Source organism: Apteryx mantelli, chromosome 5, assembly GCF_036417845.1.
Source record: "Apteryx mantelli isolate bAptMan1 chromosome 5, bAptMan1.hap1, whole genome shotgun sequence".
NCBI lineage: Eukaryota > Metazoa > Chordata > Aves > Apterygiformes > Apterygidae > Apteryx > Apteryx mantelli.
Window position 1 is genome coordinate 34,255,128 of NC_089982.1, and position 14,432 is coordinate 34,269,559.

At 36.4% G+C, this 14,432-nt stretch overlaps 1 protein-coding gene across 1 annotated transcript in view; it reads right to left on the reverse strand.

Annotated features, from left to right (window-relative positions):
• Nucleotides 1-14,432, reverse strand: part of FREM3 (FRAS1 related extracellular matrix 3) — a 68,210-nt gene that overhangs the window by 47,249 nt on the left and 6,529 nt on the right. The window contains 1 exon segment of the mRNA XM_013951556.2: nucleotides 13,930-14,019. Coding sequence (XP_013807010.2) covers nucleotides 13,930-14,019 — 90 coding nt within the window.

The window sequence follows — 14,432 nt, forward strand, 5'->3', positions numbered from 1 at the left end:
CTTTCCCACTCCTGCTCTCACTTGCATGCTCTCTTGCCCTCTCCAAATGTTTATCTTACAGCTAAAAGAACAGAGAAAAAAAAACTGTAATACAATAAGAAAACCAAGAAAACCATGTTCCAGTGCAAGCAAAGTATTCGGAATTTGGTAAGTTACAGAAATGGAAGGTTTTGCTTCTAGGCTTTTATCATTCTTGGTGAACTCTTCTGCTGCAAGCACTGAACCAACCAACAGACTACAATGCACTGGTTGAATTTCCCACAGAAACAGCCAAAACCACAAAGTCCATTGATGGAGTGTGATGGGGGGAGACTTGAACAAGTTATGGCAGTAACACATAAGAGTTGATCTGTAATAACTCTATGTACAAGCTCTGATCCTGCAACAAATGAAAAAATTCATTACCTCAGTCCCACTTCCTTGAGTTACAGAGGTATTGTAAGAAAACAGATGGATGGCACATGATACTCTTGAAGCCATGCTTTAAACAAGTGTAAGTACCATTTTGAGTGGGATTGTATCTGTGAAATTCACATCCTTCCTACATTCTTGGGTGGCAATCAGGAAAATAATCTATTTATGAAGCCTGAAGCCCTAATAATCTCTGTGGTGGTTATACAAAAATACAAAAATTGATTTGACAACTTGCTTGGCACAATAATGATATATAAGCTGGCAGCAATGTGTTACCTGGTAAGAACCACCAGCAGTATCTTAATCAAGTATTTAGTTTGCTCTCAAAAGTGTAAGAGAAATCTTCCACTGTATTTTGTAGTTGCTTTCCCTAATGTTACCCAGATGCAAGAGAGTAGGATTCTGTACATATTTTGTCTCCTACCATTAGAAAACCAATAAAAATGAAGACAAACAAAATGCTTGCATAATGCTGTAAAAAAAAATAAAAAAATTACCACTAGCATGTGCTGTAGTAAAAAAATATGCCCCAAAAGACTGAATTAGTTCATGATATCAAACCATATTAAACCAAAAATCTCTTCAGGCTTCTTATGAACAATTAAAGAAAAGAGAAAAAACACTGATGAACATTCACTAGTCCACTCTGACAAGGAGGCCTAGGTTTCATGGGTACTTCACATCAACATTAACAATCGTTACAACAAGGTGACAAGAATCGCTAAAGAACTCCTCCATGGAAATGGAGTTTCAGTCATCTATTAAAAGAAAATCAAACCACAGAATTCAACGATAAAAAGTCTTTTGCTGCTACAGCTATTTAATCACATCCTTAATATATGCAATTTGGTGCTCTTTTTGCACTCTGCATGCAAGAATGTGCCACCTGCCATGGTAGATGATTCCTTAGGTTGAGTAACCAAGCAACTTTCCAGCTGCTTTGCTCTGTCTCAGAAGCTTTGTGCACATGGAAGACATTTACTGAGGACCTGTACAGTTGCTTCTGTTCAGAAAATGTTAAGGTCAATGAGGCCTAATCAAAGCTCACTTGATTTCTTGAAAAACTTCCACTGACTTCAAAAGCTTTTTACCAGACTCTTGGATGAGAAAGGATGTGAAGACAGAGACAGTAAAAAGGAAAGGATTGAAACAAAATTGTAAGTCATACTGTGTAGCAAGAAAGCATAGCTTTAGCTCTTTTTTTAAAGTATATTTTAAAAATTCTATGCAAATACAATTCATCGGGATCTTGTAGGTAAAAATAGGTAAAATGAAATGCAGACATGCAGATAGTTCAAAGACAGCAGCTAAATCTATGCATAGGTGATGGGAAGGGCAGCTGGGCCACCATAGGTGATAAAGGTATTTGCTAAAGAAAGAGAAGAAACTTAACTTTTTTTTTTTAATTTTTATAGTCTACTTAAAAGAAAGAAAGTACAAGAGAAATGACTGTAGCATTGGCAGGGCAAAAAGCAGGTTCTAGTGCAATTATCACAAACAATAATACAGCAAAATTTTTGTTTGAACGATTAATTTTATGTCAAACTTTAGTCCAATAACAAAATACTAGCAAGGAATTATTTAATGCACATGATTTTGAAAAGTTAAAACAGAGTTCTTTGTACTTTGTTTTCTATGACTGAAAACAAGTACTCAGCCATAAAATCCTCTACATATAAAGAAATGGGTATTAAACCTTGCCAATTTCCTGTGTACTTGTTTGGTTTCTTTATACTATACTCTTAGGACATTCTCAAATGACTACAGTTTCCTTTCATATTAGTATGTGTCTTTATAGCTGCATGTGCTGGCACCAATGTTTAAATATGATATTTAACTTTAAACAGGCATGAAAATGTTTTCAGCAAATGAAATAGTAGTGTTAAGAAGTGGTTCTCAGTGTGCATCTTTGAACATGGATAAAAGGGTGGACTCAGATGAAGACCAATGAAGGCAAAAGCGCAGTTGCCCTCCTTGCCCCAACAATTATCTCGGGCACTATGAGAAGGAAGCCGTGCAGCAGATGCCAGCTAGTTAACAAATTAAAGATTTAACACCATTCACTACATTCAATGCAAACACTCGGGGGGAATTTTTGTTTCATTTGAAACCCAGTATGCAAATGGTTCTGCAATAGTCATGGCTCTGACAAGAAAATATTGTGAAAAAGTTTGTGTTTAGACTGCACAAATCCCTTTCTCTCCCTTTAAATTACTTCGATCTGCCCAAAGAATGATAAACATCATTAATATTAATACTTTACAGTTTGATTTTTACCATTAAGGTGTTGAAAGATTTTAGTGAAATACAGAAGATCACACATCAAAATGAATCTAAACTCAGAAATAAGTGGATGTGTGTGTGGATCTGCAACTAAAGCATATAGGAGTTCTGAAAAAAGACTGACAGGAAGAAAAAAATCAGATACTTTATTCCTTATGGTCAGTATTACTGTTTCAATCTAGCAACCCTATGGAACTGAAAACTAATTTCTAAAGAGACATAATATTGTCCCTTCCAGTTGACATCTTCTAAAGTAGGTCTCACTGTGATGATATTGAATAGGTCCTGAGTGAGTCAACTGTCAGAATTTAGAGAGCCCTGATGTTAATCTCATTCACATTGCAGAAACTCCAAAATCACTCTTTTAGCACCCATTTTAAGTTTTGGAATTTAACAGTACAACAACAGTTAAATCTAATCTAAATCCTAGGCCTCATATGCTGTTGTAATCAGAAAAAAAACAGTCAGTAGAGTCATATCAGTCTGAGATGAGTCAGAACTTCTTTCTTTTAGTGGAGAAAGCCATCAAAAAAACAAGCAAAACACACAGTTTTCTTACTTAGATTCGCGGCTGGTGAGCGAGCAACTCTCTGAGCTGGTTCAGCTTCAGAATCGCCAAGACATCTTTGCTGCTTCCTCCAGGCCTTGCAAGATCCCAGAGGAAAAGCAGGACAAACTTTATGGGAACACAGAGGACAGCACCTTCACAATACTTGCTTCACATGCACAGCAGCCTCCTCACAGGCAGCTTACAGTGTAAGTAATACTGCTCTGGGGACCCACTCAAACTTCAGACACACATCCTACCTGTTGCACATGCATAAATGGCACAGCTTTGAACGCTAAGGAATCTAGCGGAGAAGAATCTCACTCTGTAAGGACAGCTGCTGTACATGGCAGAAAGTAATGAGGCTTCTACGAATATGAACTTCAAGCTTTTAAGAACCAAAGTTCTTAAATACCAAAAAAGCCACAATTAAGGAGATGACAATTCTGTGCAAATACCCAGCATGTCTGAGTGAAGAAGTGAAGACAGCAATTTGGAAAACAGTAACATAGGAGCTAATGAGAAACCAAAAGCAATCAGTATAAAAGAGAAGCTACAAGAGCTGAACATTGATAAAGGAAGGAAAAAACACAAGGAAAACAAGATTGGTAAATCAGAGAAGCACACGAGTTTTGGGTTTGTCCCCAGAGACTCAAAATCTAAATAACAACACTATTTTTACATGGAGATACTAAAATTTCTAATGATGCAGGAAAGACAGAAGTGTTCAGCAGAAATTTCTCTTATCTTTGGATAGAGGCAGAATGATAGACTTGTATTATTTGAGGAGAAGGAACTACTTTCTAAATCAGCACAAACCACTGCTTTCTAAACTGCCACTAGAGAGGATTAAACACCATGTACTTAGGGTACATGTTTTTAAAAACAACAATCGCATGTAATCTTCAAATGCTCATAGTATGCGTCAATAACAAAATAACTGAAAGATCTTGCTCTTTTTTCAGTGAGCGCTATTTCTAAATGGGATCAACAAAGGTTAGTACTCAGAAGAAATCTTTTGCTTTTGTGATTTAAAAGTATAACATCTCTTCTCATAATCCTTGATGATAACAGATTTTTTTAAAAGGTAAAAATGGCAAAAATAGGAAATCTTACTGAGTTAAATGAGTTGCTCAGTAAGCAGAGTTTATTAAAATAAACCTCACATTTTGACACCTCCAACTGCAAAGTTGTACAGAGATACAAATAATGTAAATAGTATGTATGGAATAATGCACTCCGTCCTGGAAGGCTGCATTTCTGAAAAGGGAATGCTTTTGCTTATGCAAAGCAGAAAAGTAACTCAATAATAAGCTTTCACTGCAATGCTAGCTAGAGAGTTAGAGAATCATCTGCTTTATAAAGGGGAGAATAGAGATTAGGAGCATTAAGGTTATTTTACTTCTCTTGTTAAGGATCAAGGTTCGTCGCACAGCTCTGGCTTCTATATTTAAAAAAGGACTTTGAAAAAGTGGAGTAGAGACAGGGAAGAGCCACAAAAATAATTACTACCCTGCTGAAAAACGATTACATATTGGGAATGAAGTATTTATAATGATATCTATATGGTGCAAAACAATACTGTGGTAAGAAACCTGAGTTATCTCTTTCTGGCAAATGGATTTATGCAACGAAGCAGAACTATGTGCAGAGGTACCAGTTTGGGTTCTGGAAGGCATACAGCTGCTTTACTATGCTGACTGGATTGCAAAAGCTCAGTCAAAAAGAAAACCAAAAGGTAATTTGATTGCAGGGTATAAATAGGAGAACACCTATGAGTTTGACTAGGAAAAAAACATGAGTGAAAAACAATTCTTCAATCTAGCACTGTCACGACAAGAATTTGTGGCCCAAAGGTGAAGCTAAACTATTCAAGCTGATATAAACACATACATTGAGGATGATTAATTACTAGAACATATTAGCATGGAAAGTTATGGCTTCTCCTTTTATTTATTTAGTCTTTTAATTAAAAAAAAAAATCAAGCCTAGATGCCCTTTGCAATGTATGTATTAGTTAAGATCAGGTTGCTGGGTTTGGTGCAAGAATAACTCATTGAAATCACCCAGGATATACAGCCAAAGAGAACAAATGATCTAGTCGTGCCCCTTGGCTGCAAACACTGTGGCTCTAGGAATTTGCAAGAAATGTCCAGATACAACACACTTTTTTTTTTTTTTTAAACACCAAAGGAAAAAAAATCAAAGTGGGGATCTAAGAGAAGGCTGCAAAGTAGGATTGGCAGGGGAAGAAAAGAACAGTCAGAACAGCTTTAGGAAGTCAAGAAAAGAAAGAAGACTGAAAGAAACATGAGTTGGGAAGGAGAGGACATAAAACCTTGAATGCAGTGGAAGTGGAAAATGGTAAGGATTAATGGTAAGACCTTGCAGTGTCAGGGCACAGAGAGGAACATGAAAAGGAAAATATCCAAATAGGAAAGAATACAAGCCTGCCCATGTCACTGGCCCTCAGTCAGGCCCATAAAGCACCTCAAGATGTCAATAACGTTCATATTCATAGTGGGGAGGGAAACAGACAGACTTGGGAATTAAGATGTTCTTGTGCCCTATCATTTAAGTATTCTCTTCCAGACTTCCTGAGCATGTCCTACATTATGCAGATCACTTTACCCAAGCCCATGAGACATAACAGTATTACAATCTTATCAAAACCATTTAAGTTCCTTCAAAAAAAAAGAAAAAAAGAGAGAGAGAAAATTTTTCTTATAGATGAGCAGAAACTTGGGTTAGACATGAATATGAGAAAGTGCTAAAATACATCTTTCTGACCTAGGGTAAAATCAATTGTAGCTAAGCTCGATTTTTGTTGTGTCTGTTTTTAAAATATTCGAAGACAGAGATTCCACAAGGTACTTAAACAGTTTATTCTAATGTTTAATTTCTGTTACTATTAGAAAAAAGTCTTCATCATTGTCAGAAGGAAACTTCACTAACCATAGAGATACACTTCATAGAGAACACTTCATTCTACTCCTCTCACCTGTATTAACAAATATCATAGCCTTTCCCCAACTCTTCTACTCCAGACTGAACATCCCCAAGTCCTTTAATCTTTTCTCACAGGACAAGTTTTCTAGATCTCTGATTATTCTCATTTATTCTCCCAGGACAATTTCTCCAGATTTTCTACATCTCCCCAAATTCAGACAAAAATTTGACCAAAAAGTCCAGTAGGGGATTTATTAGCACTCAGTGGAATAATTACTTCTTGCAGCTTACAGACAATACTGTAATCCAGTTTATATATTCCAGTACAATGGTTGTTTTTTTTTCTTTTTCTTTTTCTTTTAAAGGGTGATACACAGGTGATGGTGTGCTTGTGACCCAGGGAAACACTCGGATCCTTTTCTTCAGGACATTATGTACAGTCAGTCATTTCCCATAACTTAATTTTTGCACTAATGATCAATCCTATCACAGTTTATAACATTACACCCGTCTTACTGATTTATTTAAACACCACTTCTTCAATTTATCAAGATGATTCCAAACCTTTAATTCTGCTTTTCACCTTTAATTCTGCTTTTTACCTTTAATTCTGCTTTTTAGTGGTGCTGAAGCGCCCCCTGACAAGCTTGTTTTAATCTTAACAGGCACGTTCTCTTTCCATCACCAAAATTCTGTACCAAAGTATCAACTAGCTTGGATCCAATGCAGCCACAACAGGCTCTCCCTTGGTATATTCTTCCATTTTGACATGACAAAGAATCATAACCCAGTACAGATCTTCAACCAGATTTTGGCTGATCTGAACAAGTGGTTGTCTCACTGCTTGTAAGCTTTTGGGCTTATGATACAATCTTCCTCAGTCTACTTCTTCCTTCTCCTCCCTGCTCAGGGCACAGCTAAGTCGCTCTGACTGACTGTCAGCCCTCTCTTCAAGATCACAGGAGAAAGAACAGGCTGTTATCACTGTTGGCAGATATCAGTACCCACTTGCTTTGCTTTTGAGGAACTGAGCTTCTTCTGCACCAGTGTTTCTTCTCCTTTTAATAATTACTTTTAATTAAGATTTTCTTCTTCATTCTTCTATCCTTTTAAGAGCCTTTGAGCTTCCCTATGACACCTTTGAGAGTTGTAGCTGGTACTTTTAAGTAATACTGATCTGAACCAGGTTTCCTAAAACTTCTTTTGAAACTGTACTGCAAGACAGTCTTATCTTACAGCTCCCTCCCCTGCAGACAATGCCTGTTACCTTCTTTTAGTTTGACACTAGTTAAATCTTTGACAACCTCATCTGTTACTAACCACCTAGTTATCCTGGTACGTGCTTAAAAACAGCTGTTTCTACATACTTAAAAACAACTTATTTGAAATTACCTAACTTTTCTAAATATTTTCTTATCTGTTTTCTCCCTATTTAACATTTATTGTTAAAGTGCAGTAGAGGTTGGAGAGTCCTCTATTACAGAGAAGCAAAAATAAAAATCTTCCATCAGTAGAAACAGTATCCAATACCTCAGGAAAAAAAAAAAAGTAGAAATCAAGCCTTATCTTCAGATGGGTAACTTCAATCATTTGAAAAATGTGACTTTAGAATTGAAAACATTGCAGAGTGAGCACCCTGAAACAGCATAAGATGAAGGGATGTATCAAAGCCATGTCAGAAACACTTCAGTATTTTCATTCTACAACTGCTCAGGTTCTCTCCTTTCAGCCGAAACATAATGCCTTTGCAAAAGCGAGTACCAAAATAAAGCCTCTCCACCTAATGGTTTTTCATTCTTGAAGTCAACACAGGTAATATACATCATTCAGTGCTGTCAAGCATGGCAGCAAATTAGAGCGCACCAAAGTCACACTAAAAACAGAAAGCATTTTCCTACTGAATTCAAAAGATTCCTGCAGTGCAAGTTATTTGACAAGTTTTGCTGCATAAGGATTCATACATCTTTGCTAATATATTCAAAATTTATTAAAAATCAAAAGTATTTTTAAAACCCTTAAAAATTCTATGTAATTTGCTTTGGAGAAAATGTAGGGTTTTTAAGGCTACATGGAGATGGCTCAGAAGTTGGAATTTTGTGCCTCTTATATGAGAAGCCTTTGTGTCTGAAAGTGGTAAAATAATACTGGCAACATGTCTGCAAACTATTTTTGGATATGTGGGTGAGAGGAGAAAAATGCACAAAAACTGTCTACTAACAAAGGGGCAATTTTTCGCAGGAAGTACACTGACTTGCACATGGTAACACAAAGCTGATTTGTAGAATCATTAATAAAGTTAGAAATCATACTGTAAATGAGACTGACATATTAGATAAACACAGTCATTAACAGACACGAACCTCATTAGATATTAACATAGCTCAGTAACTACATTCTGCCAGTTTAGATGAACAGATTTAAGCCAAGGGTTGCTAACAAGCTGCTTCAATTGCCACATTGCAGTCTGTATTAAAAAAACAAAAAACAAAACACCGTATTACTCTGCCTACAGGTATTTTTTTATTTGCACATCATGCATTAACAAGAATAAGTATTCTTAGTGACTGGACCAAACTCTTAATTTTATTTAAACTCCACAGAAGATAAGTCTTAATCCTTCTGGATGTTATTAATGAGCACATGACTTACTATGAGATTGTATTAGAATCTGCCAGAGCAATTCCTACTCTGTAACTCACAGAATTAGTAAAGCCTTACTTGCTGTATACCTGTACCTTCTGAGATGCCAGCCTCAATCAAAACACTGACAAATTATTCAAAATTGCAAAGCCATACTCTTGCCTAGAAAAAAAGCTTGCAAGCTAGCTGGAATCAGCCCACTTCAGCCAACACCACGTCTTCAGAAAACTAAGACCCTGATCCAAACTCCCTAGCTGAAGATTCTAAGTCTTTGAAAGGCAGAAGCTACAAAAAAAATATAGAAAAAGCTAGGAAAAAAATGTAGAAAGATCACATATTTCCAGAAAACTCCAAGGTTTTCCTTAGCTCTTTCACTCCTCCCCTCCACTATAATTTACCTGCAGTAGCACCAAATTTGTGCAAGAAGGCTTTCGAGTGAAATCCCAGACCTATTAGAACTAACAGCAAAGCTCCCACCAGCTTTAGCAGGGGCAGAATTTCACCCCACAGACCTGGGACCACATCAAGCAGAATGCACAGAACAAATTAATATTTTAAATCATGTTCTAAATTTTTCTTTCCACAGAACTACTTTTGAATAGCTAGAAGTACATAATACAGAATTTTCATTAATATTTTATGGTCTGCAAATATTCCTTAGTGCATTTCAGTAGGATTCCTGTATCCAAACAGAATTCCAGGTTTTAAAATAGCATTCCACACAATGTTTGGAAGACGCCTGAACCAGTCTCACAAAGTTCACATTAGCAAAACCTTGCAGCTTTCTGTATCAGCAAGCTCTCATTACTCTTTTGGCAATGGTAATTGAAAAAAGGTCTGGAGGGCAGCAATGACAGGAATGTCAAAAGGTTAAGTGTACTACAAACTAAAAAAAGGTGAACTCTCCAGGTAAATAACAGAGAATTACTCACACAAAACATGACTAAACATAAAACAAAGTGGAGAGGCACTGGTTAGTGCTGATCTTTGCATGAAAATCACAGAGGAAAAAAGATAATGAATGTTTCCTAAATCAAATATAGTAAAGTCAATAATAACCAGCTCTGAGTTTACTGCATGACACTGCTCAATTATACAACTTTGAACAAATTTAACATATTATACTCAGGTCTAGAAGAAAATATTAAGAAACTACCTATTTATGTTCAATTTTTACCATCATTTGGTCTGTGAAATGAACTGCAGGCTCAAGACTGAACACGCACAATTCACATTTGCCAGTGGGCACCATAATTAGTTGGTTAAGAGTAGAGTATTTCTGCCCAAACCTTCAGTTTAATGGTGGGAACAGTTTCCTCAAGTCAGAGAGATCTACTTTTCTGAAAACAGCCATTCTATCTCATACATATCACTGTTAAAGCTTTCCCAACAATTTTCTTAAACAGCAAAACAAGTAGTTATCCAGATAAAGAACTTAAGGGAATCTTTCCTACCCTCAGGTTAGAAGAAATGCTATTATTCAAAAGGTACACTGTCACTTTAAAGGATTACACTTTTGTCAGAATGAACTTTACTCTCTGTGCAAAAGAAGTAACAAGACAGAAAAACACGTGCGTTTTCTCCTCACATGTGCCTTCTGCATTTAATAATGACGGTACACTCACTGGTTCCATTGGTCTGAGTTTCCTTCATACTGATGAAAAAATAATGCTTTAAGAGGATTCCTCACAAAGCTAGAACATAAAAAGATAGAAAATAGCAGGCTATTTCTTGAGTTTTGCTCAAACAGTTACAAACTGTACTGAAGCAGTGTGCGTTCTTTCCTCCTGCTGGGCCTTCAGATATTTTTTCCTGCCTCATACAATAGTTGTTACAATCATGCCTTCTTTTAGGCACTGCTTTGCAAGGTAAATGCTCCTGTGAGAATATGTTTAATGTACTTCTAAGCACCAAAAACATCAAAAGCCTAATCCAGATAGAATTGCTTTTAAAAGCATTTCCCTGTGCTATAATAGTAATGACAGCATTGACTTTTCAACCTCATTTCCCACACCAAACAAGCTTTAAGTGAATTTCCAGATGTTACTCACTTAGAGTACCTTTCTAATTAACCATAGCCATGTATTCCTCTAGTTGTGCCAATCATATTAGTATCCAAAAATCCCTACAGTCAGTAAATACTTTCATTCATAAACACAGTTGCACACACATTTGTCACAGCTTTTCTTACTGTTTTGTGATATCTGTGGCAGAGAGATGATTATCTAGCTGAAAGAATCGTACTGTTTAGTGAAGACTCAAAGTGCTGTTAACGAAAACATCTAGTAACTGACTCCCTTGTGTTCCTTAGTGTATAAGGAATAAAAATCACCATCTGTTCAGTCAAGTAATTCTTTTTTTCATTGTTTCTCATCACTATTGCATTACTCCACTTAGTCATGCCATGGCCAGTCAAAGACTCATATATTCATCAACTGACAGCAAAATAAGATGTCTGTAAGAAACATAGGTAGCAGTTCACAGCACCTTCTGCTGCATGCTAAGTGAAATGTTAGCAACAAAAGACAAGGAATGTATCTCCAATCTTTCTCAAATGAATAGCCCTATTTGATTTTAACTGCATCAGCTGCACAGCATTACAAAAAGCTAGAAAATAATTGGCTTGTGAAAGCTAGCTTGTTTTTTCAATCCCCCTCAGCTGGCTGATGTTCAACCTTTTCCTTTCAGCGTAACCAGAGGAAGCACAACCCAAAAGCCATTTGCACTCTGTCATAGCCTTGTCTCGCAATTACTCTATTGGCTCCTAAAAGAGAAGATCTTTCCAGCTGTAAAGTTGCCAAGGATATAAAGTGTCAACCATGAGGGATCGCCTGGTACAATCTTTGATTATGAAACAGATATCTTCCAGTTTCCTGAAGTCCAGTGTAACTATAGCTGAACGAAATGATTTGCTTACCCAAAACTTAACTAGAAAGGAAATAATTTTCTTGAAATACGGATACTGTGCATTTCCAGCTGCCTACTATTCCATCTTTGTTTGTAAACATGAGAAACTCACCCCAGACAGGATTCCCATGAACCAGGGCTGAGGATGAAAATGTTAAGCTATGTAATCTTTCATATATGAGCAAAGTGTCAATAACAAATGACCTGTTCTAAGCATTCAGTTATTTTTGAACAACTGAAAATAAACAACAGTCGCATTTCATTGTCTTGCTAACAAACACCCTCAGTGTGCTGTCCGAAGATCTTAAATGCTGCACTAGAAATGGGATGAAGAAAGTACTAGAAGTGACATCCAAGCCTCTCATATTCATCTCTAAGTCATAAAACAGATGGGATCATCTCAGCTAATCCGAGTGGTGCACAGTTATTAATCCATAACGGAATGCTTATTTCTCAGGCACACACTCACCTGTGCTTGGATAGGTTCATAGCAAATATCTTTTTAACACATCTTCACAGAGTACAGTTAAAGTTATCTGTACAATAATAAACATATTACACCGCTCTGACAGCCATGAAAAATCTCCAGCCTTAGGATCTAGGTAAATCTAGTAATACTGAAGTACCTCTTTGTATTCAAAAGCAACTCTCTCCCAGGAAACTTACAGCATGTATTCAAGAAAGCCAGTGATGGAAGAAAGATGCACAACCACGATACAGTAAGGGAGAGCAAAGAGCAGCACACATCCCCTCCTAACTATGCAGCACTTCTATGACCCCTAAACCAAAATTTCCAGCTGTTCATTGTTGCTTGCCGTCTGGAGGTGGTCCTTGTTTTGCCTGTGCCTTTCTTACCTCTGGAGAAAAACAATGGGCTTGCAGGTAAAACATGAGCATCTTCAGAGGGTGTTTTTGCACTAACTTAAAAGCAGTTTAGCTCTCTAAACTACAATGATTTATATTGCTATGAGAACAGAAACAGACTAATTATAGATGGAAGATAGTAACTGGTTTTCAAAAGACCAAGATACAGAGTTGCTAGTTTGCAATAGTTAGAATAGGAAGCCTTAGTGAACTCAAACCACTGCTTTTTCAGTGACTATCCTCCTACTACCAATGTGAATTTGTTTTTATTGAGTCTGCCCACTTTGGAGAAAGTATTTTAATGGTGTTCCAGATGTGTTTTTGAGGTCTGTTAGGAGATACTCAAAGGGCACAAATTTAACTTTTAGCTAAATGCTATGTTAAAATGCTATTCTGCTACCTCCCATGCACTCAGAGCTTTGGAATAATTACATCAAACTAGTCAGGAAGTTGACGATGCTTATTGTGAAGGCAGATCCTTACAGATGTTTCAACTGAATTGAAAAATTTTTCTACATATCTTCCTATCTCTCCTTAATTAAGAGAAACTTCTGTAAAATTTTGCACTAAGTTTACTGAGAATTCCTAATGTAGATGACTGGGAAAATATTGCAGCCTACATGAGAAACAATACACAAACAGAACAAAACAGATTTTTAAATAAGAGTCATCAAGTGAACAAAGCCAGAGTGATAACACTGAAAATGTGAATATGCAAAACAATGCAGCATACACATTTGTCCATTGACATAAGTAGTCACTAGCCCACTGAAGCCTGGAACAATAACAACCTATGCAAAACAAAGATGTGCTTCAGCAAAACGGACTTAACCAGCCTATCTTAGCATTGCATCAAGCTTTCAGCCATGATCTAGGGAAACTGAACTCTCCTTATTTAATAAAGGTCAGTATTAATTTTCCCTATTGATTAGGTAGTTGGCCTTGACTTCAGCAAGGCTGAAGTTTTTTAACATGCACAGCTGACCTTGAGGGATTGACTACCACTGGCAACACTCTTCCACAAAGGCCATGAACAAAGTATCATGACAACCTTCAGCAAGCAGTGACCTGGATTGTGACTACAGTTAGCAATACAATGATGAACAGTACATACCATTAAGAGGTCATAGTCTGCCATGCAGTTTGCACTAATTGTGATATTATACATTAAAATGAATAAAATATTCTGATTTGCTATGGACTGCTATCATGGCAGTTTTAGATGCTACTTATAAAGAAATAATGGATGACTTGTTTATTTAATGTGAATAATCTTCCAGATGGTACTATTCTAAAATACGTATACATAAACATCTTAATCTTACCACTGTCTTCAATGGAGAAATAGAAGATGTCACTGGTAGCATTATCACCTTCTTTCAGGACGTAGCTGATCCTCATTTCATCAATATCAGCTAAAAAAGGAATATTTAACACGAATCATCATAGCATTACACTGCATAATATAGAACCTAATCCATTCTAACTTTTGGATTTGATTACTTACTAATAACTTGGATAACTTGTTGACAAACTGTATCAGCAACTAAATTTGCATACTGTGACAGGACTTTTTATGTTGGTATATGCTCAGTAACACAACATGAATTTAATTACTAACTCGAAGAACCAGGGCAAAAAGACAATGAGATATAGTTTTACCTTAAATATTTAATTTTAAATAATAAATTCACATTTTTTCTCTCAGCACATTAGGAAGAGTTACTTTGCTCTAACTGAATTGTATTTACTGGGAGTAAAGATTTGCCCACCTTTTAAAAATCAGTTTAACTTTAATCAATCTTTTTAAGCTTTGCTATGACACACA